The sequence below is a fragment of the Corythoichthys intestinalis genome, chromosome 16, assembly GCF_030265065.1.
Source record: "Corythoichthys intestinalis isolate RoL2023-P3 chromosome 16, ASM3026506v1, whole genome shotgun sequence".
Classification (NCBI taxonomy): domain Eukaryota; kingdom Metazoa; phylum Chordata; class Actinopteri; order Syngnathiformes; family Syngnathidae; genus Corythoichthys; species Corythoichthys intestinalis.
Genome location: NC_080410.1, coordinates 31,449,222 through 31,477,157, shown reverse-complemented (window position 1 = coordinate 31,477,157; position 27,936 = coordinate 31,449,222). Strand labels below are relative to the sequence as shown.

Sequence of the window (27,936 nt, the reverse complement as noted above, 5' to 3'; positions counted from 1 at the left end):
TTCTCCAAACTGCCATTTTCAGATCTCTCCACAGGTGTTCTATGGGATTCGTGTCTGGACTCATTGCTGGCCACTTTAGAAGTCTCCAGTGCTTTCTCTCAAACCATTTTCTAGTGCGTTTGGGTCATTGTCCTGCTGGAAGTCCCAATGACCTCTGAGGGAGACCCAGCTTTCTCACACTGGGCTCTACATTATGCTGCAAAATTTGTTGGTAGTCTTCAGACTTCTTAATGCCATGCACACGGTCAAGCAGTCCAGTGCCAGACGCAGCATAGCAACGCCAAAACATCAGGGAACCGCCGCCATGTTTGACTGTGGGAACCGTGTTGTTTTCTTTGAAGGCCTCGTTTTTTTCCCTGTAAGCTCTTTGTTGACTTTTGTCTCATCTGACCAGAGAACATTCTTCCGAAACGTTTTTTGGCTTTCTCAGGTAAATTTTGGCAAACACCAGCCTGGCTTTTTTATGTCTCTGGGTCAGAAGTGGGGTCTTCCTGGGTATCCTACGATAAAGTCCCTTTTCATTCAGACGCCAACAGATAGTACGGGTTGACACTGTTGTACCCTCGGACTGCAGGACAGCTTTAACTTGTTTGAAAGTTAGACGAGGTTCTTTATCCACCATCTGCACAATTTTTGTTGAAATCTCTTGTCAATTTTTCTTTCCAGTCCACATCTAGGGAGGTTAGCCACAGTACTGTTGGCATTACAACTTTTGATGACACTGCGCACGGTTGACACAGGAACATTTAGGTCTTTGGAGATGGACTTGTAGCCTTGATATTGCCCATGTTTTCTCACAATTTAGCTTCTCAAGTCCTTAGACAGTTCTTTGGTTTTCTTTCTTTTCTCCATGCTCAATGTGGTACACACAAGGACACAGGACATTGGTTGAGTCAACTTTAATCTATTTTAACTGGCTGCAAGTGTTATTTAGTTTAGGGCTGCAGCTATCGATTATTTTAGTCGTCGATTAATTGATGAACTAGTTAGTTCGAATAATCGAGTAATCGGATAACAAACATGAAAAATTAAAATACCTGAGCTGAGCCTCAAACGGTATAAAAAAATGAATGAGGATCTACAGTGCCTTGCAAAAGTATTCGGCCCCCTTGAACCTTGCAACCTTTCGCCACATTTCAGGCTTCAAACATAAAGATATAAAATTTAAATTTTTTGTTAAGAATCAACAACAAGTGGGACACAATCGTGAAGTGGAACAAAATTTATTGGATAATTTAAACTTTTTTAACAAATAAAAAACTGAAAAGTGGGGCGTGCAATATTATTCGGCACCCTTGCGTTAATACTTTGTAGCGCCACCTTTTGCTCCAATTACAGCTGCAAGTCGCCTGGGGTATGTTTCTATCAGTTTTGCACATCGAGAGACTGACATTCTTGCCCATTCTTCCTTGCAAAACAGCTCGAGCTCAGTGAGGTTGGATGGAGAGTGTTTGTGAACAGCAGTCTTCAGCTCTTTCCACAGATTCTCGATTGGATTCAGGTCTCGACTTTGACTTGGCCATTCTAACACCTGGATACGTTTATTTTTGAACCATTCCATTGTAGATTTGGCTTTATGTTTTGGATCATTGTCCTGTTGGAAGATAAATCTCCGTCCCAGTCTCAGGTCTTGTGCAGATACCAACAGGTTTTCTTCCAGAATGTTCCTGTATTTGGCTGCATCCATCTTCCCGTCAATTTTAACCATCTTCCCTGTCCCTGCTGAAGAAAAGGAGGCCTAAACCATGATGCTGCCACCACCATGTTTGACAGTGGGGATGGTGTGTTCAGGGTGATGAGCTGTGTTGTTTTTACGCCAAACATATCGTTTTGCATTGTGGCCAAAAAGTTCAATTTTGGTTTCATCTGACCAGAGCACCTTCTTCCACATGTTTGGTTAGTCTCCCAGGTGGCTTGTGGCAAACTTTAAACGAGACTTTTTATGGATATCTTTGAGAAATGGCTTTCTTCTTGCCACTCTTCCATAAAGGCCAGATTTGTGCAGTGTACGACTGATTGTTGTCCTATGGACAGACTCTCCCACCTCAGCTGTAGATCTCTGCAGTTCATCCAGAGTGATCATGGGCCTCTTGGCTGCATCTCTGATCAGTTTTCTCCTTGTTTGAGAAGAAAGTTTGGAAGGACGGCCGGGTCTTGGTAGATTTGCAGTGGTCTGATGCTCCTTCCATTTCAATATGATGGCTTGCACAGTGCTCCTTGAGATGTTTAAAGCTTAGGAAATCTTTTTGTATCCAAATCCGGCTTTAAACTTCTCCACAACAGTATCTCGGACCTGCCTGGTGTGTTCCTTGCTTTTCATAATGCTCTCTGCACTTTATACAGAACCCTGAGACTATCACTGAGCAGGTGCATTTATACGGAGACTTGATTACACACAGGTGGATTCTATTTATCATCATCGGTCATTTAGGACTACATTGGATCATTCAGAGATCCTCACTGAACTTCTGTAGTGAGTTTGCTGCACTGAAAGTAAAGGGGCCGAATAATATTGCACGCCCCACTTTTCAGTTTTTTATTTGTTAAAAAAGTTTAAATTATCCAATAAATGTTGTTCCACTTGACGATTGTGTCCCAATTGTTGTTGATTCTTGACAAAAAAATTAAATTTCATATCTTTATGTTTGAAGCCTGAAATGTGGCAAAAGGTTGCAAAATTCAAGGGGGCCGAATACTTTTGCAAGGCACTGTATGTGCAACAAAAGAACAATTGGCTAACTTGCATAGCAAAAGTCCGCTAGCTTAAATGCTGTAAAATGCTAGTTTTTTTTTTTTACATTGTTCTTAACAAATGGTTCAGACACATATTCCCACAAAAAATGGCTAAATATATTTTTAAACTAATTTATGAATGTATCAAAAAACATTAGCTCAAACAAAAACTTAGCTTACGTTGGTCTTAACAGGGAGCAGTTGGATTCAGCCATGTGAAATGAGGCAGCCCAGAGGGCAGTTTGTCCACCCTAATCAATAAAACTAAATGCAAACACTTTCAAAATAAACCATTACAACGCCACTTTAATTAAACGAATACTTGAAGGGACAAAATTTAGTTCGAATATTTTATTCTAATCGAATACTCGAGTAAATAGATTAATCGTTGCAGCACTAATTTAGTTATTGCCACCACCTGTTATATGCCACAGGTAAGTTACAGGTGCTGTTAATTACAAAAATTATAGAAGCACCACGTGATTTTTCAAAGGGTGCCAATACTTTTGTCCGGCTCATTTTTGGAATTTTGTGTAGAATGATAATGATTTAATTTTTTTCCGTTCGCTTTTGTGTTTTTCATTGCAAGCAAAATAAATAAAGATATTACTACCAAAGCATTTGTAATTGCAATCATTTTCTGGGGGAAATTGAGAATTATCTGACAGAATTGCAGGGGTGCCAATACTTTTGGCCAGCACTGTATAATACATGAGTATACCTGCCAACAGAGGGCGCCAGAGCACTCTTGAGGCCTTCTTTAGCTTTGGGTTTGCTGCACCTGATGTTGATATACAACAAATTAGAAGAAATAAGAAAAAAAGGAAGAAAATTTAAGGAAAAGAATAATAATAAGAAAGGATGGCAGTCGGCCACAAAAACAAAAATGCCACCTGATAGACGAGGTTGCCTTCCGGAAGGTTCCCTCACGCTCTTTGCCGCTCAGCTGTTGTGTTGGGGGCACAAAGGGGGGAATAAAAGGGGGGAGGTTGCAGCATCAATGGAGCCTCAGTCTCACATGGCAAGAAAGAGCGACAAAACAAACTTCCCACGCTCAACAAAGCCCGGCTCTGTGTGTGTGTGTGTGTGCCTGAGTTGCCGTACATTGAAAAAGAACTTGAAACCCGTTTAAGGAAGCGGAATTTAATGTACGTGTTGAGTATGTGCGTTGTCAGACACAAATAGGAAGTGGCTTTGTAAGACAGCAGCCACTTCCTGTTAGCGTAGACGCTGACTTATGTTTCTGTGAAGCAGAAGACGACGTCATACCTTGACCCCGTGGCCTAAGTCGTCCAGTTGCTGATAGCTGATTGGGTGCCGGTCATAAGAGGGACGCGGGTGCGACCCTGCGGGCGGCATTGAAATCTTGGGCCCACGGGGGACGCGTCTCACCGCCGTGAAGGTGCCAATTTCTCTGCGTGAAACTTTCTCACGGTGCATTTCCACCGTCTTGCGTGACAACACGGCACACGTTTACGTCTTTCGGTTTTTGAGCATGGCAATCGATACGGCTCGACTTACGCACCTGACCGATGAGGTTGACGGAAGATTCCATGCGTCCGAGCTGAAGGGTCTGCATGTCCAGCAGACCTAGCACGCTAGCAGCTAACGTGCTAATCTGGTAAGCAATGCTGGCCAGCGACTGGGCGGTCAAGGTTTTGGTCTCCTCCAAAGCTCGGGACGCGTCGGCCCCCGACTGCCGCATGTGCCACGAGACCGCGGTTAGCATAGCATAGCTTATAAACGATAATGCGCGTACAGCGGCGCTTAGAAATACGAGTTAGATTATTCCGTGACCAGACTCATTGCTCAAATCATCCCCTCTTAGAATTATATGAATTTTATTACTCACGGCTTTTTTTTTAATTGCCCATTGACTAAGCCCATACCTGTCAAGTTGTACGGTTTGGGCGTAATTTGTACAAGTGAGCACTGATTTTTAAACGTGTAAGCCGTATGTTCAAAATCTGTACGTTTTCGTGCATTACGTTTTTTTCCCTCTGTTCGGATTTTGTCACCGTTTTGGCAACGAGACAACGTGCGTTACTACGTTGGTTGAATAACGCGAGAAAAGTCAGAGACACTGAGAGAGAAGAGTGTTTATTGTGACGCTGTAGCAAGCGTGATGCTAGGCTAGGTGGCTCCAATATTTCCTGACTGTAGCCGACAGCCTACAATCTACTCTCACTTGATGCTACACTAGATATCACGTGCATATAGAACAACATGCGCACTGACAGACTCGGCAGCATTAATAAACAGCCGCCATTTAAAGCAGTGGACTTCTCGGAAAGGCTCTGTTGTACTGAACCTTCCTAGCGAACCTAAGTACTTTTTATCTAAAATACTCCTAAATCGGCAAAATCTTGACTTGAATCTATTTTAAATGATGAAAGTTTTAAAACTTTCACGTCAAAAGTAGACAGAAGGGTACTAATGCCAAAACGGGAGCAATTTTAACTTTAACAGTTGATTCACAACATTAAATGACTTCTAAACATAGCAAAGGTTACAGTTTTTTTTGTTTTTTGTTTTAATGGAAAAAAAATAAAAAGGAACACCAGTTACTTTGCCAAGTAAACAATTACTCTTACATTCAGGTAACTGAGTTACTAACTCAATTACTTTTTAGAAGTAATTTGTAACCGTAATTACTTTTTTAAAGTAAGATTAACAACACTGGTCATAAAGATGAAGTCTGCAGAATGAAAAGTGGCCAAAGCGGAGATTTTAGTCTGCCAATTTGTTGCCGAAGACAATTTGCCTGCAACTATTGCTGATCACTTCTCAGAATAAGCAAAAGAAATGTTCCCTGACTCAAAGATTGCATTGGTAAGTTAATTTTATCAATTGACCTTTTTAATTTATTATTGGACACACTAACAAACTACCATCAAGTCAAACTGAATTGCAAGCTAAAGTGCCATGAAGTGCAGAGATCAAAAGACATGATGGAAAGATTACCAAAAGTTCTACATACAATTATAACAAAAGTCACTGTTAAATTTTAGTAATCATGATGTAGCTTAAAGTGATCCTCTAACTTATATACATGTAGGCTCTAATAAACCACAATTGTTCACTTGTACTAAAATATGTTGTTAGAAACACATAAAATGTTAAATCAATGGCAATATTTTATAATATTTAGTCCATATTTGGACCATTAGTTGGCGCCATGGTTTGCGGGCTCGCAGTGATGACGTCATTGGGATCTTTCCAAACGTGTAGCGTGTTCAACAATTGCTTATTGCTGCCTAAACTCGCGAAGTAAAATGCCACGATGTGCTGCTTTTGGATGCAATCTCCAGTCAAATGGAAACAAGGGGAGTGAAGTGAGTGGTCAAGGTGGAATTATTATTTCTAGTGAATAAATTTGCATAAGTGGAAGCTTCTCCCCCATTTTGGTCCCTGTATGCACGTATCCTACCCACCATGCGTTACAACTGGCGCCCGAACATTTTTCCTGGATCTTCACTCAAGTATGGGATCCGTCTATTTTCTGGATCCAATGGTCCCACCGCGTCTGCAATATTGGTTTCGGATCTGTCCATTTTTTTTGATTCCTCGGTCCCACAGCGGCTTTTCGGATCAGTCTATTTTGTTGAATCGATGGCCTGATTGCGGCTGCGACATTGCCATGGGATCTGTATAATTCCTTGATCTTCGAGTGAGTAAAAAAACGCGGATTTGGATTACTATTGCTATCTTTTATGTTGACTATTCTTCGTGGGAGTTTTCCCCAAATAATACTAAATAATTAAAGCACTATGGCACGCTACAGTGATGACAGTGACTCTGACGTGGACCTTACAACAATGTTGGACTTCGTCAGGGAATGTGTTTGCGTTCTGCTGAGCTCCCGAGTGAAAAGTGGTCAAGGTGGAAATATTTTTTGTGAATAAATGTGCATAAGTGGAAGCTTCTCCCCTTTTTGGTACTTTTATACACGTATCCTAGCTACCATGCGTTACAATGTACAAGACATGGATTACACAAGGTGTGCTCTTTGGCCTGTACTGTATGTAAAGCACCTGACAGCTATGGATGCTAACAATCTACTTAATTATATTGGGATAAGTTTGAAAACGCAATATGCTTTAATTATGCCTTGAATATCTGCTAATAAAACCAGAGTTCCCTACCGGAGTTCCCAACAACACTCTCTCGCATCAACAGTTTTGCCCAACTTTTGTCTTATCAGGTATTTTCTGCACACATTTTTCCTTGAAGCTCATCTTGTGAGCGACCGACAGTGCTGTCCTGCTCTTCACTTTTCAGATCTGGTTCAAATAGGAAGGGTAGAACTGACGACATGTTGGCAAAGCTAACGAGTGACACGCTGGAATTTCGGTAACGGGTAACGTCACGCACTGCGATGTAACAAGAATGGCGACCTATCACTTAAAATAATTGTACAAACTTTATTAAAACAAAAACATTAAGAGGTGGTTTAAGATCAAATTATTATAACTCATACTAACATTTATCTTTTAAGAATTACTTGTCTTAAAAATAGAGGATCCCTTAAAAATATTTATTATTCTTTGATTGCACCAGGTTATATGTGACAATAATTGAGTTTTATTCTTGTTTCATATTGAACGCTATATGAAACGTTGTAAGATTGGTCACCAATTTGTAAGTGCATACGTCACTATTTGTAAGATTGCCAACGGCCTCGGGTTGACATGTATGTAAGCTCATTGATTAAGCCCATAATGCCCATTGTAAAGATGTGTGGGCAACACCAGTATTACAACTGGATGTCAAATAGTGGCCACAAAATATTGTCCCGTGGTCCACAATTGGCCCCTGTGCCGCAGGTTTGAAACCACAGTCCTACGTGAATTTAAGAATATTTAAGAAAAGTACATCATATTTCGTGCATGAAAGGGTTAATGTGATTAGTTGTCGATGAATTGCCGCAGCCCTATACTGCATAGAAACTATTAGTGTGAAGATGGAGCAGACATTGAAAAATTCAGTCATGGTGGTGTTGACTCACCTCTATGTAGTTTTTGCAGCAGTAGTCTGCGACATTCATGAAGTTGTCGTAGTTTTCCCCAAGAAGTTTCCTGGAGTTCGCAGCCTCGTCGAGAATCTTCATCACTTCTTCCTGCAACTTGTCCTCCTTCATTTCTTTTTTTGTCACTTATCCAAGCTAAGCCGCAATCGCTGTGATGAAGATGCGCGCGAAGCACTTGTCCGCCTCCGTGATCGGCGAATGTTTGACGACAGCGGCACTTTCAAAAGTGTGTGTGTGTGTGTGTGTGTGTGTGTGTGTGTGTGTGTGTGTGTGTGTGTGTGTGTGTGTGTGTGTGTGCGTGACAACTCCAAATCGCACACGCTTCCCCTTTGCCTCTGCGCTCACGCGGATGACCCAAACGGCGCGCATACATGTGAGCAGTTTCAACCAACGCGCTCGAACGAGCACTCGAACGTGGGAAGGACTCAGCAACGCTGCCTGCTGGTCACTCTGCGCATGTGCAAACCCTTTGGAAATGACTTTACTTTTCATTGTTAAAAAAAAACTTTAGCTTTTACACTCCCCTCAGGGGCGGAACTTAGGCGGTTGATGGGGTGCGACCGCACTCAGGCCCGGGCATTTAATGGTCCCGGTTTGCGGGCATAAAGTGAGCATGGTTGGGCGAGGGGAGGGTCAAACAGAAAGGTAAGGTGATGAGCATATTCGGATTTTAAGGGGTGTCCAGGCCCCCCTGGTGGCCGAAAAGTGTCACTGCATGCATTTGACTTTCCTTTTTATATATATATATATATATATATATATATATATATATATATATATATATATATATATATATATATATATATATATATATATATATATATATATATATATATATAGGGCTGTCAAAATTATCACGTTAACGGGCATTAATTAATTTTTTAAATTAATCACGTTAAAATATTTGACGCAATTAACGCAGATGCCCCGCTCAGACAGATTTAAATGACAGTACAGTGAAACGCTCACTTATTGTGTTTTATGGAGTTTTGCCGCCCTCTGCTGCCGCCTGGGTGCGACTGATCTTATAGGCTTCAGCACCCATGAGCATTGTGTAAGTAATTATTGACATCAACAATGGCGGGCTACTAGTTTATTTTTTTGATTGTTAATGTTACAAATTTTATTAAAACGAAAACATTAAGAGGGGTTTTAATATAAAATTTCTATAACTTGTACTAACATTTTTCTTTTAAGAACTACAAGTCTTTCTATCCATGGATTGCTTTAAGAGAATGTTAATAATGTTAATGCCATCTTGTTGATTTATTGTTATGATAAACAAATACAGTCCTTATGTACCGTATGTTGAATGTATATATCCATCTTGTGTCTTATCTTTCCATTCAAACAATAATTTACAAAAAAATATGGCATATTTTATAGATGGTTTGAATTGCGATTTATTGCGATTAATTACGATTAATTTTCAAGCTGTAATTAACCCGATTAAAAATTTTAATCGTTTAACAGCCCTAATATATATATATACTGGACTGTCTCAGAAAATTAGAATACACAATATTCTAATTTTCTGAGACAGTCCTGTATATTGTTCTATGTAAAGGACGTCAGCCAAGGTCGGCCCCCCACATTTTTACCACGCCAAATCTGGTCCCCTTTGCAAAAAGTTTGGACACCCCTGCTTTAAATGGTGGATTAATGTACAGGACTGTCTCAGAAAATTAGAATATTGTGTATTCTAATTTTCTGAGACAGTCCAGTATATATATATATAATATTTTTTTTATATGCATACATAAGTTGTGAAGCAATAAAACGCCAACAAAAATTAATGAAATGAACAAAAAAAAAAAAAAATTTTATAATGGGTCGAAATTATTTTTCGAGCACCTTAGAAAGTCATTTGCTTTGCATATATAAAAAAATAAATTAAAAAAAAATATATATATATATATATAAGAAGAAATATTCTTAAAAAAGTGATTTTTTTTTTCTTTGATTAATTTTTTTTTGGATTGATTAGACACAAATGTCCTAACCATAATATGGCCCAAACACAAAAAGGATTGTTTCACTCAAAGAAAACTTTTTCAGTGGAAAATTTTATGTTCAAAGGCAAATTTTTCAATCTTAAAATATTTTTTCGCATTCAAAAACTTTTATCTATGATTGAAAATGTTTCTTTTTTTGATTGAAGTGATTTTTCTTTTTGAAAATCTATATTTTTTTTAAAGCAACTTATTTTTTGATTGAATAATAAAGAGAAAAACACAAACTAACACTAACACAAATCAACATTACTTCAATCAAAAAGTTGCTTCAATAAAAAAAACTTGACTTCAACCAAAAAATAAAAAATAATCAAAGAAAAATAGCTATCGCATGCATATTTTTGAGTTTTTAAGTTTCAAATTTAATTTTGCATTCAAACACATTTTTTTATTTAAACGACTTTTTTGGGTTGAAAATATATATTTTGGTAGAAGCAACTTTTTTTTTGATTGCAGCAACTTTTTTTTGATTGAATAATAAAGACCCAAATCTACCTCCATATGGCTCCGCCCAGGGAATACAATTTTTGACTGGGGTAACTACATTGGCAAGACACTGGCGGGCGTACCAAATTCAATGGACGACGATCTTGGTTAAAAATGTATTGCTTAAGCAGCCCGATTTAGAATTCCCCTCAAGAATGATGGGAAACAAAAAACGCTAATTGTCAACTTATTATTTTAAATGTTCTTGTAAGTTAATTTTATTGTTGACACTGCGTTTTGGGGTCATCAATGTATTGTGCCCCTCCTGCCCAAAAAGTCAAACTGCGCCTATGGTGATAAGATGCATCACGGAGCTGTAATATAGTTTTTAAGGGCGCTTTCACACTAGCACTGTTTGGTACGTTTTAAACGGACCACAGTTCTTTTTCTCAGACAGTCCGCTTCATTTTGTAAATGTGAACGCGCATCTGAACTCTAGTTCGGACCACACAAACGAACTCTGTTCCGCTTAAAAATCGTGGGTCTCGGTCCGTTTTGCATTTTGCTTGTGAATGCAACCGGAGCAGGGTGCGCTTCTGCTACTTTATGTGTAGCATTACAGTGATGCTCCAGGCTGTGACGCTATACGCAGGGTATCCTTGGAAGCGGAATACTGCGCGCACGCTATTCAAAATCAACAATGGCAAAACGACAGATAAAAAAAACATGGCCAAATGTTCTTGTGCTGTGCTATGCAGTTGCATTTGATACACAGAATCGGGCTCAAATATGGCAGTTGTTTTGCTTGCTGTTCCAGAACGGACCATGTGAGAGTGACAGTGGCCGAGACAGGCGGAGCCTCTCGCGTCGGCCGTTTCGTGAGTCTTGCGCTCCTGGAAGTGGCGACAATTTGACAGTTTAAAAAGTCAAGAAAGTGAGAGCGATTGCACGCCTGTGTGACTTGGGGTATCACGCGGTTACCCTTTCGTGATTTAATTTTCCTCTATACCTTTTTATATACTCCAGTTCGCTCGGCATAGAGTCGGGAGGGAGCGACCCCGACCCCGCCGCTGGCCGAGCAGCGACTTAATTTATGCTACATACATACCAACCCCACTACCGCTTGGCCAGTTGTCTGGAGGGGCCCGCAAATAAAAATCCACTTTCACCCCCACTAACACACACCGGACAATCGACTGGAGGGGACCACGAATAATTGTCCACTAGCACCCCCCAATCCCTGTCGGACGCTCCACTCAGGGGTTCCATTTATGCTCATTGCACCCGGGCTCTGTTCACATTTGTTCCACTATTGAGACTCTGCTTTTAGAAAAATCAAAGGATGCAAGGGCCAACTTGTCCAATGTTTTTTCTAGCTAAAATTAAGAGAAAGGGTCATATATCAGTAAATAACAGATGATTTAAATATGAAGCCATGAGTTGATTAATAGCAAAAATAATAATTGATTGGTCGACTATCAAAATAGTCGTTTGTGGCAGCAGGTGTTGTCACTGCGGGTCAGCTGTGTTGCCATTGTTGTCCCCGGGAGCAACCATCGGGTTCCAGGGGGCTCGTGTGCGTCGGTTCTTGTCGTTCTTGTCGAGGGGTGTCAAGTGACAGGTCAGCACCAGGTCTCTGAATCAGAGGGGAAAAAAGAGAAAAACATTTAAAGCAGTAATGTAAAGTAATTTCATAACATGCTAAATAGGGTCACATTTAAATTAATTGAACATTGTCCAACTAATAAAGCATGAAAAAAATAATTTATAAGTTGTATATTTGACAAAATAATCGCGTTTCGGAAGTTCGAGCCTAAAAGGGGATGAACCCGGAAGTGATACGTCACACCGGGAACAGCGATGGCAGCTCCATACATACGGCCGCCATACAAAGCCCTTTAAACAATGATTCAAACAGCGATATAAGCGATACATCGAGCGCAAGGGAGGAGATTCAAGTTTTTGAAGAGTTGGAGGAAAAAGAGGAGGTTGGAATTTTATGTTGGACCTAACATGTATTAGCCAGACGCTAATCAGGATGCAAACAATGTGCCTAGACTACCTGACATGGAATGGATACAAGACCCATCGAGATTACAAGATTGGTAAAATATAAGCTGTTATTATTTTCATGATTTGAAGATGCAGGCATTTGCACATAATTTTATGTTTTTGTCTATCTGATGACATTGTTAAAAAAAATAATAATCAGACTTCATGTTCATTTTGGCAGATCCAGCAGCTCTCGTGCATATAAAATAATAATATAAAAACGTTGGGGGAAAAGAAGGAGATGAGTCGTTGATGGCTTTCTCCACTTTATTGTGGCAACAATAAGATAAAAAAATAATGGCGGACTGCCGCCACATTCGACCGCAAAGTTTTGCTTCTCGCTGATCTCCTCCTCGCCTCCTACTACTCCAGTGTCTCTTAAACGGGTCGTGCATAGTGTCCTGTTATGGGCTTTTTGTTTACAAATGTATCGAACACACGACGTGCTTACAACTTTGTTTCTTTATTAACACATGGAGCTAACAGTACAACACAGCTTGGGGCTCTCGGGAGGAAGTGGCGTCTAATGGCGTGAGGAAATGTAGTTTTTTCACACAAGTGAACAGATTACAAAGCACCACTTCAATGTTGTCCCGAGACTACATTTCCCATGATTCACTGCGTGATCTGCGCGCTCGCTGATTCGCTACCAGACATTAAAAGCAACACGCATGTTGTTACACCTGTCAGCGGCTCTTGTACGTAAAACACAAACGAGAAGGCTATCAAGCGATCACCGTGAAAGAAACGCCGAACCATACAAATGCAATGCAATGCTTGAAGCATGAAGGTGGAATTACATAATACAAATACAAATAAATGTGCACAAACTCACCGGCGGTGTGTGTCTCTTACTACAACGTGACCGTGAATTACCGCGATGCCGACCCGCTTATATGCACATCAGAGGTTGCGCTAGACTTTTTCGTTGTCTGTCATTTTGACTGACAGTGTCATAAAAATCCGGTCATAATCTATTTTTACCAGTCACTTACATTTTTAAAATGACAATAATGACATATTCATTAGTATTTAGTTTTCATTCATTTTTAATTAATATTCCGTCCGAACAAGCTTAACAAGAGGCAAACGGGAGACAGCGGAGTGCACCAATCAGCGACGGGCAGACGTGCCGTTAGCAAAGCGACGAGGGCAGGACGAGGGACTTGCGCACGGAAGTAAACATACAAGGAGAACGGAGTTTATTCAACATGGCTAGCGCGAGACAGACTGTTGTCAATGACTCGTGTCGATGTGTTTTAGCTCATTTAAAGCTGAATTTACCGCGGATTGGAACATATTCTCGGCTCTCCCGTCGCCATCCGTGTTGATGTAGAGACGACTTTCGGCGTGCAAGAGTGACGTTGCTCGTGAAGAACACGTCACGCAAATAAACAAATCTGATTTGTCGATTGATTTTGTACCTACTCGAGAGGCTGTGTCCCAGACTTTTCTCTCAGAGTTTGAAAAATACAGGGAGAAGAGTCTGGCCGTGCCAGGCAAACACTCAGTTGCCTTGACATTTTTCCGAGTAAGGCCAACGACGTCATGCATCAAGAGAGACAATAGCTAATTAATATGCTCACTCGCCACCCTGTGGTCTGGGGTGTGAATTGCAACCTGTCAAAATGACGGATGGACTTCAGTTTTTTCCGTCACCGTTTTAAAAAACCGGTCAACGATGGAAAATATTCGGTTAACGCGACCCCTGATGCACATCCACACCCCTTTCCCGATTGACAGTGGATTAACCCTTTCGGACAAGATCGTAGATGACGCACAATTTAAACACGCTTAACCTAGCGATCGCAACAACAACTATGATCGGGGATTGCCACGAGTTAACTTTTGGCTAACGTCGCTAGCTTATACTGTTCATTCCACAACAGTTGACAGCTCTGCTTTGACAAAGTCATCAGTCATCTATCCAAAAATCACACTTAATTTTTGGCAAATCCTTGATCAGAAGCAGACCGGTTAAGGAAGCAGGCATCTTCGAAGTGTTTGCAGCAGAGAACACTACTCGATGATGGCGTGAAATTCATTTGCTTCGTGCGAACGAAAGATGTTCATTTGCTGTATGTGCCCTGCTATCCTTTGGCAACTCATACAACTTTTCGTTTGAGTGAGAACAATACATCGCCACACACCACCGTGGCATCTTACCGAGAAGCAATGCAACAAACAATACTGTTCTATGGCGGACTTCCCTCGCACTTCCCGGTGTGACGTAATTTCCCAAGATTGCCGAAGAAAAGCATTTTCGTTGTCAAGGGCGTTGCAATGGGTTAAACAAAGAATCTGGAAGGGTTGCGTTAAAAAAAAAAAACGAAAATATGCTTATAACTATTTAGCCATTGATATTATTCAAAAACATGGTTGGCCAACCTTACTTCACATTACTGCTTGAGGCGGTTTGGCCCTGACCTGAAGTGCTGGTACGATGGGACGCCTTGCCGAACGGCCCTCAGCTTGGCGTCATTCTCTCGTCTGTACTTTAGCTCCGACTCCACGCCGGCGCGCAAATCTTTCTCCAGTGCCGAAAAGTCGATGACGTCGGACTGAGAGGACGCCATGGTCAGATCCAAGATGGCCGCCTACACTGAGTCACAGCCTGGTTTAGTTTCAGAAGGCATTTAGGAACCTGGTAGACGTCCACCACAAATTGGGCACAAATCTCAAGACTCGCCCTATAATGGTGTCATGTAGGGCAACCACAAACAATTATTTTCATAGGTAATTAATCACTGATTTTTTTAATGATGATGAATCGACTCATCAACTCATACACAAATCATGTAATTGACTGTTCTATCACTCTGGGCTTTAGATTTTAGCTGGAAATGTGAGCTGGAGTAGAAACCATATGTACACTGATTTTTTCCCCATAAATTATTTTTGTTAGATTAATATAGATAGGAGTATTAAAATTGCGGTCTGGGGTCCAATTGTGGCCCCATTTGACTTCCAGTTGAAGTTAAGCCCGCACGTACTTTGCCATGGGTCCGTTTTGAAGGATCAGTTTTGGGGGGTTGGGAGGTGGGGGGCAAACTCAATTATTAAAATAGTAATAAATTAAAAATTTAAAAAAACAATACAATTAAAAACTCAAGCCATGAGTAATAAAAAAAGTAAACAATAAACAATAAAAATAAATAATTGTAATAAATTGAAAAACCGATGAAGAATATAGATATGAATCCAAAAAATTGCTTCCAGCCCCTCCAAGCTGAAATGGATTGGACGCCCATTGCCTTCAATATGTTCTTAACATCCATTTCTCTCTTTTACTAACACCCCAACAGATACTCTGTGATCTGGGCTGGCAGTGATAGAGTTAAGCTGATGATAACTTGCAAATTTTTGAGTCTCAAATATTTTTTCGCATTCCAAAACTTTTTTTCTATGATTGATTTCTTTTAATTTTATTTATTTATTTATTTTTAATCTAAGTGATTTTTCTCTTGAAAATATTTTTTGATTGAACACAAAGACACAAATGTCCAATAGCCAATATGGCCCAAGAACCAAAACAATTACTTCAATCCAAAAAGTTGTTTCAATAAAAAACAATTAAAAAAAAACTCGACAACTTCACTTTAGTAAAAAAATAATAATTCAAAGAAAAATAGTTTTGAAATGCTTTTTTTTCCTTTTAATCTGAAAATTATTTTTGCATTCAGACACGTTTTATTTTGATTAAACTGTTTTTTTTGTTTGAAAATATATATTTTGATTGAAGCAACTTTTTTTTTTGACTGAATAATAAACACTAATCTACCCCCATACTGCCAAAGCCATTTGATTGACAGACCATTTCATTCGGTAAAAGCAAAGGCAAAAGCAAAGACAATGACCAGCAAAAAAGAAAAGGCAAAGAAAAAAATGCCATTGATTTTTTTTTGTTTTTGTTTTTCAATGACAAAAAAAAAGACTTTAAAATTTTTATTTATTAATTATTTCTCTTCATATTTGTTTATTTTGACACTCCTGTGATTCCATTTATTGTCCCTGAAAGGGTTAATAGTGAAATTGAATGTCTAAGGATGGGGTCCTCAATTAGTGGACCGCGGTCCACAACTGGACCACGCCACACCTTTCTACGGACCCAGAGCAAATGGCACTTAAACAAAAAAAACCACTTTACTTTAACATATATTTTTTGTATGAATCGCCAATATATCGCTATGCACTACTATTCTATCGCTAAATTCTGTTTCATCTTTAGTCAAATTATCTTCCATGTTCCCACTTTTGTTGTCATCTCTATGAAAACGATGAGCTGATTGGCTGAGTGAGTCTACATGGATGCGCTGAAGAAAAGTGGACAATGAAAATCTCCGTTTCAATGAGGAATGGACTGACAAATGTGTCCATTTTACCAACTGCAAGTACCAAACCTGTGTGCTTAATATGCTTAAAGACAATTGCGCTGTTAAAAGTGAAAATGTGAAACACCATTATGTTAAAGAGCACAGCTCTTTTGAAGAGAAGTTTCCTCCTAAATCATATTTGAGAAGGCTAGAAATTATCAGGTTGAAGCAGTCATATCAAGAGTCAAGCAAGGTTATTGTTAAATCAATTACACAACAACAAATTGCAACGGAGTGCTCACTCAGAGTATCGTGGGTGTTGGAGAAGCCGTTCTCTGATGGACAAATAATAAAAGAGTGTATGACTGAAGTGGTGGCAGCAATGTTCGAAGGAAAAGAAAAGGAGAAAATGACAACAAAAATCAAACAAATCTCACTCCCAGATTCATCAACCACAAGACGCACTGAAGTCCTGGCTGATGATGTGAGTAAACAGCTTTGTAACCCCCAAATGCCATTTCTCTCATTGAGCAGTGTTTTACAGTTAAAGTTACTATCAGTAATTATTATGTTTGCATTTTAATGACAGACCTTGTCATTTATCTTCTGTACATGTGAATATGTACTGTACTACTTGCACATGTTTTCTTTTTTGTCCTGCAGTGTTTTAGTTACAAAATGTACTGTCAATAGTTATTGTTTGCACCTTAATGACAGATCTTGCCAATTATTTAGTGTACATGTGTAAACTTTGTACTTGCATGTTTTTTTTTTTTTTTGTATTTTTATTACAAATGAAGAAAATGTTTTGTTCATTTATTTATATTTCATCAGAATGTACATTGTATTTTTATTTGGTCCAAAGAAAACCAACTTTACCACCTTCGACCTGCCTTGTACTTGACCGACATTAATAAATGGACCCATGCTTGTATGAAAAAAACAATTGTGGACTTTCAAGATTTGTATTTGAGGAACCCTGGTCTAGGGGCTTGTGTCGATTAATCATGTTGCATAGTAAAATAGAAAACAACAAGGGCGTAGGTTTGCAAAGGGACGCTAGGGACAAAACACTACCAACTTTTCAGGATGCTCAAATTGTCCCCACCAACTTTCAAGCAACCTAATTTGCGTTATATAATGACTTCAGTTATATGTCATTTAGATTGGATTCCCATATGTTTTGTTGTAAATGACCCAACCATTATTAAGCAAATTATTTTCATTATGTTCAGATTTATATTTACCTCCATTCACTTACTGAATGTGCCGGTCCGTTTTTTTCCCTCAGAAACGTTTATTTGATGGGTTGATGACTTGACACCCCCCCCCCCCCCCCAATAAACACACATGCACACCCACGCACGCACGGACACACACACATTAGATATTAGGGATTTTTTCCCCCCAGCTACTAACAGCCACTGTAAGAAATGTAAAACGACATCAATGTTGTGGAATTGGGGAACACACCACTAATTTTGCTACTGAAAGTCTGACCTGCATCAGTTAGCATAACATTAAACTGTTTGAACATGCTAACCTGCAAAACCCAAGTAGGAAGCTGCTTAGCGAAAAGGGTCCTCCTGTGTGTTTTCTACTGTTAACGTTAAATTAACTGTGAGAAACGTAGTGAACCGAGATCTACTCTCTTCTCCCCAATTTTACTTTTTATTTTATTTACGTGGTCTTAAAGTGCATGTGACACGAAAAAGCATGTTTATTTCATAATACACGCTGTATTTTATGCTCCTGAATGATATGGACCGCTTGGATGTGTGTGGAAGCGATCGCTATATTTATTTAGTTTTTTTAATCCTGCGCCATGAAAATGAGTGACTTCCGGCTTCGGTCTTGCATTGAGGAGGAGGGCGCTGTGACGTGTACGGGTGAAGGCGTCCTCTTCACTATAAAGTTGTACTGTTGTGTATGAGGACTAAGGATTCAGCTGATTTTTCAGATTAATACGTTTATTTTTCGCATCACGCCAGCCAAACGGCTGCAGAAAAATCTTGCTGTATGAGGGAGAGGCGTGTGCGCCTTTTTGGAGTTTCAAAAGGTTCCCATTCAACGTGGATATTGGCCAAAACAAGCCCTACTACTGTGGGACCATTGGACTTACGAGGAAGTGAGTAAATATCTTGTTTTGTATTATGTCAAATACGAATACAGCGATTACAAAGTAAACACTACAAACTTTCTTTAAATAAAAGACTACTTACGTTTGATCATTGATAGGCATGTAAGAAGCTCTCCTCATGCACATTAGCTGCACGTTAGCTGCACAACAACTGCAGCCGCCCTCCTCCGGGGAACAAGCTGTAAATTGCTCTCCGCCGGGTGGTTTGCCGATCCGCGAAGACAATCGACAACCCAGTCGTCATTTGCCGATCCGCGAAGACAATCGACAACCCAGTCGTCATGTCAAATAATCCGGGCTACTTATGTGTGATTTTCCACTTCGAAGACTTTGAAACATCACTCGGTTCGGGTTAGCATGTCGGCTAGCTGTCACGCCTCTTGGTTTGTTTACATTCTCCGAAGCCGGGGAAGGGAAAAGACATATGTCCGATTTAGGTGTCATAAAATATCGTTCGGGAGGTGCGACAGTAAAGGTGAAGTCGACAGTTTTGACCATTATGGAGTAATTTTGCCATGTCGTCCTGAATAAGTGCATTTTTATTATTTCATATTCCATTTAGCACAAGATTGTTATTTGTCATGACCATGCCATTTATTTAGCAGTTGGGGAAAATACTTGGATAAAAAGAATATCCTGTAAAAATATTGAAGTAAAGAGACAAAAACCATGACATTTTGCAGATCTCTTCGTCGCGTTTTCCTCGTTGTGAATAGTTCCCCCTCGACGGGCTGACTGGTCCTTCTCAAGCCATTTATTTAGCTATTGGGGAAAAACAACTTGGATAAAAAGAATATCCTGTAAAAATATTGGAGTAGAGAGACTCAAACAATGACATTTTGCGGCTCTCTTCGTCGCGTTTTCCTCGTTCTGAATAATTCCCCCTCAACGGGCTGTATAGTAAAACCGATGAGCCCAGTCTCCTGCTGGCGTCATCCACCTGTTGGGGACGCTTGAGCCCTATAATGATAGGCGTGGCTAACCGGCAGATTAAAAGACTACTTTCTCGTCATCTGCGCTTTGCTAAATTGTTGTATATAGTCGAATCGTCTCAAAATATGGTTCTAATTCACATAATAATGCTATTTAAGACTTTTTTTCCTTCTGTCGTATGCTCTTTAAAGCAGCCCACAGGAGCTTTCATTTTTTTTTGTTGAATTTGGCTGTGCTTGCGGACAAAAGCAATAGTGTTTTAACTGAAGGACAGCTCCATTTTTATTTTATTTTTTTGTTATTCACCATTCATTGACTGGTCTTAAGACAAATGTTTATTAATTTTTTTTTTAAATTCCTGGATTGTTGAGAGATGATTAACAAAATATGGACATATGGATTGGATTGCATTTATGGGTTTCACAGTACACTGTGACGAAATGGTTGGCCAAAAATATGGGCCCCTTGGCATTATTTTGCTTAGGGCCCCCAAATGGCTCGGGCCGGCCCTGGTTAGTATAAATAAATAGTTTTATTTTGCATCGATCATTATGAAATTCCCGTCCCCAGCAAAAAGTGTACATGCAGGCTATGCTGTTATATTGTTCCTACCAATGTTGAGACCAAACCTACGCCCTTAGAATACAAGTATTTGAAAAAAAAAAATCCTCATTGTTTTCTGGTATAACCTCATATTTATATTAATTAAATGAGAGTAAAAGACACCTGCACTGAGAGCAAACTGAACAGAATAACCTGGTAACTTCAGAATGAAACACGTCAAAAGTTCGGGATACCTTTCCAAGATGGCGCCCGTGTACGATTCCACTCAGTTTGTTTCCGAAATTATCTTACATACTCAAACATTCCTGAAACGGAGATGGGAGAGGAGACTTAAACGTCCTTATAGTACTTACCAGAAGTTCTGAAGACAACGTGGGAGACTCCGGTTTCAGACTTACTCAAATGACACCCAAACAGCACGCAGCAACGTCGTCATTCAGTCCAAAAAAGTGTTGTTGCGCCGTTCAGTGTTTCGTGTTTGACGTTATCTTCTCACCAAACTAAAATGTTTTAATTTCGTCAAAGGGAGAGACTAGAGATCTGCTAGTTTCCTACTTCTGTCAAACAAACTGCTGGTTGTCATGACAACGGACGGAAAACCGTAAGGCTCTAAATAACACGTCAATACAACGTGATTAATTATGTTTTTGTTTTGCTGGTACAGACACCAGGATATGCTGGAATCCTTAGCAGTGTTAAGCAAAATGAAAGAAATATTCCACCTGCTTTAAGTCATTTAATTTAAAATATTGACATCTTGTCTCAGTGTCTTAAAAGAATATCTATAAAACACAAATATTTCCAGGCGTCAGAAAATGTCAGCAATAATTCAAAACCGTACAACTTTCCGATGTTTCCCTCGAAATGTGGACGACTTTTTCTGTGTGCAATTATTCAGAAGCACTTTGCACAAGGGCGTAGGTTTGCATAGGTACGGTATGGACATAACACTAGCAACTTTTCAGGATGCTCAAATTGTCCCCACCAACTTTTAAGCAACCTTATTACATTATATAAAGAGTTAAAATGTACAGGTAATTTTGATTGTCTAACCATACAGTGGGGCAAATAAGTATTTAGTCAACCACTAATTGTGCAAATTCTCCCACTTGAAAATATTAGAGATGACTGTAATTGTCAACATGGGTAAACCTCAACCATGGGAGACAGAATGTGGAAAAAAAAATAAATAGAAAATCACATTGTTTGATTTTTAAAGAATTTGCAAATCATGATGGAAAATAAGTATTTGGTCAATACCAAAAGTTCATCTCAATACTTTGTTCTGTACCCTTTGTTGGCAATAACGGAGGCCAAACGTTTTCTGTAACTCTTCACAAGCTTTTCACACACTGTTGCTGGTATTTTGGCCCATTCCTCCATGCAGATCTCCTCTAGAGCGGTGATGTTTTGTGGCTGTCGTTGGCCAACACGGACCTTCAACTCCCTCCAGACATTTTCTATGGGGTGGAGATCTGGAGACTGGCTAGGCCACTCCAGGACCTTGAAATGCTTCTTACGAAGCCACTCCTTTGTTGTCCTGGCTGTGTGTTTAGGATCATTGTCATGTTGAAAGACCCAGCCACGTCTCATCTTCAATGCCCTTGCAGATGGAAGGAGATTTTCACTCAAAATCTCTCGATACGTGGCCCCATTCCTTCTTTCCTTTACACAGATCAGTCGTCCTGGTCCCTTTGCAGAAAAACAGCCCCAAAGCATGATGTTTCCACCCCCATGCTTCACAGTGGGTATGGTGCAATTCAGTATTCTTTTTCCTCCAAACACAAGATCCTGTGTTTCTACCAAAAAGTTCTATTTTGGTTTCATCTGACCATAACACATTCTCCCAGTCCTCTTCTGGATCATCCAAATGCTCTCTAGCAAACCACAGACGGGCCCGGACGTGTACTTTCTTCCAGCAGGGGGACACGTCAAGCAGTGCAAGATTTGAGTCCCTGGTGGTGCATTGTGTTACTGATAGTAGCCTTTGTTACTGTGGTCCCAGCTCTCTGTAGGTCATTTTCTAGGTCCCCCCGTGTGGTTCTGGGATTTTTGCTCCCCGTTGTTTTTATTATTTTGAAGCCACGGGTTGAGGGGGAGTTGAAAGTCCGTGTTGCTCACCGACAGCCCCAAAACATCACTGCTCTAGAGGAGATCTGCATGGAGGAATGGGCCAAAATACCAGCATCATTGTGTGAAAAGCTTGTGAAGAGTTACAGAAAACGTTTGGCCTCCGTTATTGCCAACAAAGGGTACATAACAAAGTATTGAGATGAACTTTTGGTATTGACCAAATACTTATTTTCCACCATGATTTGCAAATAAATTCCTTAAAAAGCAAACAATGTGATTTTCTGAGTTTTTTTTCACATTGTCTCTCATGGTTGAGGTTTACCCATGTTGACAATTACAGGCCTCTCTAATATTTTCAAGTGGGAGAACTTGCACAATTAGTGGTTGACTAAATACTTATTTGCCCCCCTGTATGTTGCAAGGATAGAATAATTACCATTATTAAGTGAATTATTTTCATTATGTTCAGACTTACATTCATCCCTTTTCACTTGCTGAATGTGCTGGTCCATTTTTTCCCTCCTCCAACGAACGTTTGGTTGAAGCCCCCCGTCCCGCCACAAAAAAACCCACACACACACAGGTCTGACATACTCACACAACCTCGACAGATTCATGTCGACAACATACCACGTGCTTTGGAGAGGGGGGATATTAGAAGGTTTTTTTTGGGGGGGGGGCCAGCAGCAGCCACTATAAGTCATGTAAAAAGACGTCAATGTGGTGGAGGTGGGGGAAACACCACTAATTTTGCTACTGAAAGTCCGATCTGCAACAGTTAGCATAACATTAAACTTGCTAACCGGGCAAGGAACAATGAAGTCAAGCTAGTTGTCCCGTATTGGGATCATTGTTTGCATTATGTGCATTACGATAATATCGTCCCTACCGAAGTTGAGACCAAACCTACGCCCTCGACTTAGCAAGAAATCCAGCACAGGGATAGTTGCGAACGTTTCACAATTAACTCATTCATTGTCGTTGAGAGCGACAGACGTAAAATTTATTTGAACCTGGCTGTCATTGAACAATTATGTTTTAGAGCCATTGACATCGATAGACGTCCGATCCATTTTGACTGGGAGGGGCGGTAAATATATATTTCCATTTACTTGAACATATGGCGGAAAACACTCAGGTGACTTGAAGTTCCGCTCAATTTGGCCAAATTTCAAAATTGTCCTAGATGAATGTGTGATACATCATTGGAAAGCTAAAATCTCAATTTTCTGGGGAAGAAAAATTTTGAACAGGAGGGCTTTTTAGAAAAAAAAAAACTTTTTAAACAGCAAAGCCCTAACTGGATGTGAGAGCACGCGAGAGCAGAATTAAAGACGCCACGATTTAAACGAGATATTATCATGTACTTACCTCTTTTCGATCCAAAAACACCATGTATCACCGAGTGTCAAGACACAGTGGTGAATGGCCAGAGCCGGATTTTTGGGGGAATTTATGGGTGAAACATGGTAATATAACAAGGGTCGTGATGCCGAAATCGCAGACATCAAGGTTGAGATGATCTTTTTTATATATTTACCCTTTTAAACCTTTATTTTCATTTTTTCTTTGTTTGGATCGATTATTTATTGTCTAAAATATTGGGGAAAATGCGAAAGTAACAAAAAAATACAATTAAGCGATAGTTATGAGGTAGATATCCATGACTTATTTACAGACGCCAATTTTTTCATTGTGACATAATTGTTTAAAAGTTTCAAATATGCGAGTGAATACTTTTTTAAAGACATTTAAAAAAAAAAACAACTAAATATTAGACATTAATGATTCTAAGCTAAAAATGACAGACATTTTGAATAATAAGTATAATTATTCACCTTTTTATGGCTGGGTTGAAACAAAAGCGGTTGCGAGACTTCTGTAAATGAGGGTTTCAAGGGTAAAACGGACTAATTAAAAATAGTTCAGGGGCTTATTGCGCCATGAATCTGCTATGGCAGCAAAAAGACATATTGTTCTATCAAACACAACTGTTCTTTTGGCTAAAATACAGCAGTTTATTTTAAAGAGGGGTGCAAGAGCAGAAACTGCTTTTTCAGCCTTGTCTGTGTTTTCTGCCATATATCGGTTCATTTCACAGCATTGCACATAATCATTCTTTGGTCTGATAACTGTGTTTATCTGCAGTACTGCTTGCGTACAAGGACTTCTTCTTTCATTGTTTTTGTCTAGGTAGGGTCTGGCACTAGGTTGCGGACTGTTTTTTTCCACTGTTTGTGTAGACAGCAAATATAAACTGTATTGAGTTTAAAGCGGAAGTTCAGAGTTTTTGACATTAGGCTTAATCTTTGAGTTGGCGGGAGTTTAATTAGTTAGTGGAGGTTTTTGTGTTTTTTATTACTGTATTGGCCCGAATATAAGGCGGTGTTTTTTGCATTGGAATAAGGCTGAAAAAGAGGGGGTCTTCTTATATTTGCGGTCTAGACAGTATACCCATTCACGACGCCAGATGGCGCCAGATATCATTGAAGCGATGTTCTGTCAAGACATATCTCAACTACTCTCCCCATTCAAGACGCTAGTTGTCGCCAGATATTATTGAAGCGATGTTCTGTCATGATAGATCTCAGCTACTCTCATTATATTATTGCAATGTTTTTCCTTATTCAGATTTGTATCAAGACTAGAGTTAGTTAGACTTCACTTCGATGCTTAATGCCGTTATTGCAATTTTGTTGTTTTATCACGATAAATTGGTTTATTTACATTTCAAAAACCAGAAGCCATTCATTTACGAATGTGATTGCACTTTAGTTTACATATTTAAATGTTCAGATATTGATTTGAATGAGGCAAAATAACATGCTTTTTCTCTCAAACATATTATTATGATCATTTGTTTCGGATGTACTGTAATTATTTTCTGTATAAAAAACTTAATTTGGTGTTCAAAAAGTCTTTTTTTAAACTTGAGTCTTATAATCAGGGCCGTCTTATATTCGGGCCAATATGGTAGTCGGTGGAGTTGATTTCAACAAATTCCCTGCTGTTTGTAAGTTATTTGTTAGTTTCAGGGCATCGGAGTGGCTAAGCTAGCGTGAGTGAATGGGCCAACTTAGCATGCCAATAAAAAACGAGACTGATCCACAAACAGATTAAACACAGTCAAATAAATTCATATTGCAGATCATTGTTCCTTAATTCTGCAGGGTTATTTTTTTAGATGTGTAATACAAACACAATAGAGAGGAGCGCTTCGGCTACTCTGCTCACGCTGCATTCGAGGAAGGTGGGAAGTCAGATTCATCCCGCTTGGAGGGTACAAGTTGCGACCTCAAAGCGTTCCAAGCGAATGTAAACAGCTAAGATGGCTGATCGCGACAAGTTGTTTTTTATTTTGGTCAACAAAAGACATTTTGACCTCCAGCAAATCTGCCTTCTCGTAAGCGATCACATAGTGGCGGCATTCCAAAGATATTTTTCCAGATTCGTGACTTCCCACCTTCCTGGAATGCAGCATCAGTCTGCTGAGTTAACTGACAGCCGGAAACATAGTGAAATGTGCATTTATAGGCTGAGGAAACAGACAGAAGAAATGGGCAAATGAAAGTTTCCACAAATTCCCTATGCAGAACAAGGAACAATATAAACTGGTTACTTGCTGCTGGCTACAACAAAAAAATCAGCGGTGAAAAAAAACGATGTGATATCACTCCGCCCTGCTTCTGGATTACAAATGTTGCTGATAAAATTGCTTCGCAATATTTGCAGTATTAAGTTTTAATTAGAGATGTCCCGATCGATGCCGATCGATCGGGTCTGATCACATCATTTTCAAAGTATCGGAATCGGCAAAAAAATATCGGCCATGCCTTTTTTAAAAAAATATATATACATATTTTTTAATTAAATCGTTTTCTAATTGTATTTAACGTTACAGACATAATATGTTACACTCATCCAGAGTCTTTAGTTTAGGCTTAATGTAGGGTTATCAAATTTATCCCAATAATGGCGGTGATTAATTTTTTAAAAAATGTATCACGTTAAAATATTTAACGCAATTAATACATGCGTTGCACGACCCACTCATACATTGTCATGCTCAATCTGTAATGGCGCCGTTTTACCTATATAGAGAGATAAAAGACAGTGTAAAATGAGTGGAGTGAATTTTGGCAGCCTTTGAAGCCTTTTTTTAAATTGGCTAAAGCCTTACAATCCCTCTCCCTACAATTAGAAATATCATGGGAAGCAATGTGGGGAAGCAAGGTAGCAATTGATCTTTTTCTTAACACCTTGTTATTTCCCAACGCAGAGAAGATATATCAATTGGTAGCACTACGCACAGTCATGGTTCCACTTCCCATCATGCATTTGGGCATGACTACAGTATCATTTACTGAAAGCTCAACAAATACACTAGATGGCAATATTTAGTCACAATATACAAAGTCACAAGTCTTTCTATCCGTGGATCCCTCTCACAGAAAGAATGTTAAAATAATGTAAATGCCATCTTGAGGATTTATTGTCATAATAAACAAATACAGTACTTATGTACTGTATGTTGAATGTATATATTTGTCCGAGTTTTATTCTTTTTTTTTCTTAATGCATTGCCAAAATTAATATGATCGGGAAAAATTATCGGGAATGATTGGAATTGAATCGGGAGCAAAAAAAAGCAATCGGATCGGGAAATATCGGGATCGGCAGATACTCAAACTATAACGATCGGGATCGGATCGGGAGCAAAACAACATTATTGGAACAACCCTAGTTTTAATAAATTTATCCTGAATACATAGCCAACAGTTAATTGCATGGGTCATCGATGATTTTCATGTGCGCATATGTTGTTTTTTATGGGTATGCTAAGTCGGCCCTCCTGACTCGTGCTAGCTTAGTCACTCCGGAGCCCTGACACTAACAAATAACTTACAAACTACACAGAATTTGTTGAAATCAACTCCACCGACTAATTAAACGCTCGCTCGAAGATTAAGCCTAATGTTAAAAATTCTGAACTTCCGCATTCTGATTTGTGTGTCGTCATCTCCTGTTTGTTAACAGAATAAAAGAATCTGCAAAAAGAAAAAAATATCAACTTTTTTTCCTTCAGGGCAAACGAACGAACGGATCGGATCGGGACGTCTATCGCCGTCAATGGCAGCCAATGAGATCAATTATGAAACAATGTAAAAGCCGTTAGAACAATAGGAAGGTTGATGATGGGTTTCCTTAGTGAATGTTACTGTGTGGTCTATGTAAAAACAGTTCACTTTTTAAAGCAATTCTGGTCCATCAATGAAAACCAACGAGTTAAAATGTCAGCTCATTTTATCGGCTGACGTCATCTGAGTTCTTCCCATCTCCTCTCGCAGATTTTCTCAGCAGGTGTAGATCTTCCGGAAGGACTTGACCGTGTCTCCAAGAGTGCAGCGGCTACCTGTGCTCGAAGACGGCCTGGAATTCGTTGAGCACGAGCTCCACAATCTGGCTCTGGAAGACCATGTGGACGGTCATATTGGCCGACTCGCACTGCGGGCGCAGCAGCGTGGGTCCGAAGACGATGGCCACGCTCTGGACCGACATCCGGTTGGAGTCTTTGTGATCCACCACCCTGCGTGCGGACAAAGACGACAGTTTAGGAAGGAGCGTGCTGACGCCGACGAACGGGACGCTGATACGTGC

The 27,936-nt window shown here is 39.7% G+C and overlaps 3 protein-coding genes across 10 annotated transcripts in view; all 3 read right to left on the bottom strand.

The window, feature by feature from the left end:
• The window catches only part of abi3a (ABI family, member 3a), a 36,791-nt gene extending 28,734 nt beyond the window's left edge, over positions 1-8,057 (bottom strand). For all 4 annotated transcript variants that reach the window (XR_009060867.1, XR_009060868.1, XM_057817444.1 and 1 more), the window contains exons 1-5: positions 7,742-8,057; positions 4,259-4,429; positions 4,003-4,182; positions 3,627-3,679; positions 3,455-3,514 (exon numbers count right to left, since the gene is read on the bottom strand). Coding sequence is in view for 2 of the 4 variants with exons in the window: in XM_057817444.1 (XP_057673427.1) it covers positions 3,455-3,514; positions 3,627-3,679; positions 4,003-4,182; positions 4,259-4,429; positions 7,742-7,873 (596 nt within the window). In the remaining 2 variants the exon portion in view is untranslated. The remainder of the gene's footprint in view (positions 1-3,454; positions 3,515-3,626; positions 3,680-4,002; positions 4,183-4,258; positions 4,430-7,741) is intronic.
• A 2,037-nt stretch (positions 8,058-10,094) lies between these two features.
• ccdc103 (coiled-coil domain containing 103) lies at positions 10,095-21,315 on the bottom strand. 5 transcript variants are annotated; one of them, XM_057817155.1, is made up of 4 exons: positions 20,604-21,315; positions 20,439-20,534; positions 14,683-14,857; positions 10,095-11,839 (listed from the first exon to the last, which is right to left on the bottom strand). In XM_057817155.1, exons 3-4 carry the CDS (start codon positions 14,829-14,831, stop codon positions 11,713-11,715), a joined length of 276 nt encoding a protein of 91 aa, XP_057673138.1. In that variant the 5' UTR covers positions 14,832-14,857; positions 20,439-20,534; positions 20,604-21,315; the 3' UTR covers positions 10,095-11,712. The 5 variants fall into 5 exon arrangements, with proteins under 5 accessions (XP_057673138.1, XP_057673137.1, XP_057673135.1 ...); XM_057817154.1 differs by having other exon boundaries at positions 14,683-14,869; positions 20,439-20,510; XM_057817152.1 differs by lacking the exon at positions 20,439-20,534 and having other exon boundaries at positions 14,683-14,869; positions 20,559-21,315.
• Positions 21,316-22,630: 1,315 nt separating this feature from the next.
• arhgap27l (Rho GTPase activating protein 27, like) overlaps positions 22,631-27,936 on the bottom strand; it is an 83,591-nt gene continuing 78,285 nt past the window's right edge. The window contains exon 21 of the mRNA XM_057861442.1: positions 22,631-27,865. Coding sequence (XP_057717425.1) covers positions 27,688-27,865 — 178 coding nt within the window. The 3' untranslated portion in view covers positions 22,631-27,687. The remainder of the gene's footprint in view (positions 27,866-27,936) is intronic.

Bases quoted from the DNA above. Each gene is read 5' to 3' on its own strand.
- ccdc103 (XM_057817152.1), bottom strand. From the start codon at position 14,831: ATGGCGTCCTCTCAGTCCGACGTCATCGACTTTTCGGCACTGGAGAAA. The intron at 11,840-14,682 runs GTCAGGGCCAAA...CCTCTGATTCAG, and splicing joins CCATCGTACCAGCACTTCAG to AGACCTGGTGCTGACCTGTC.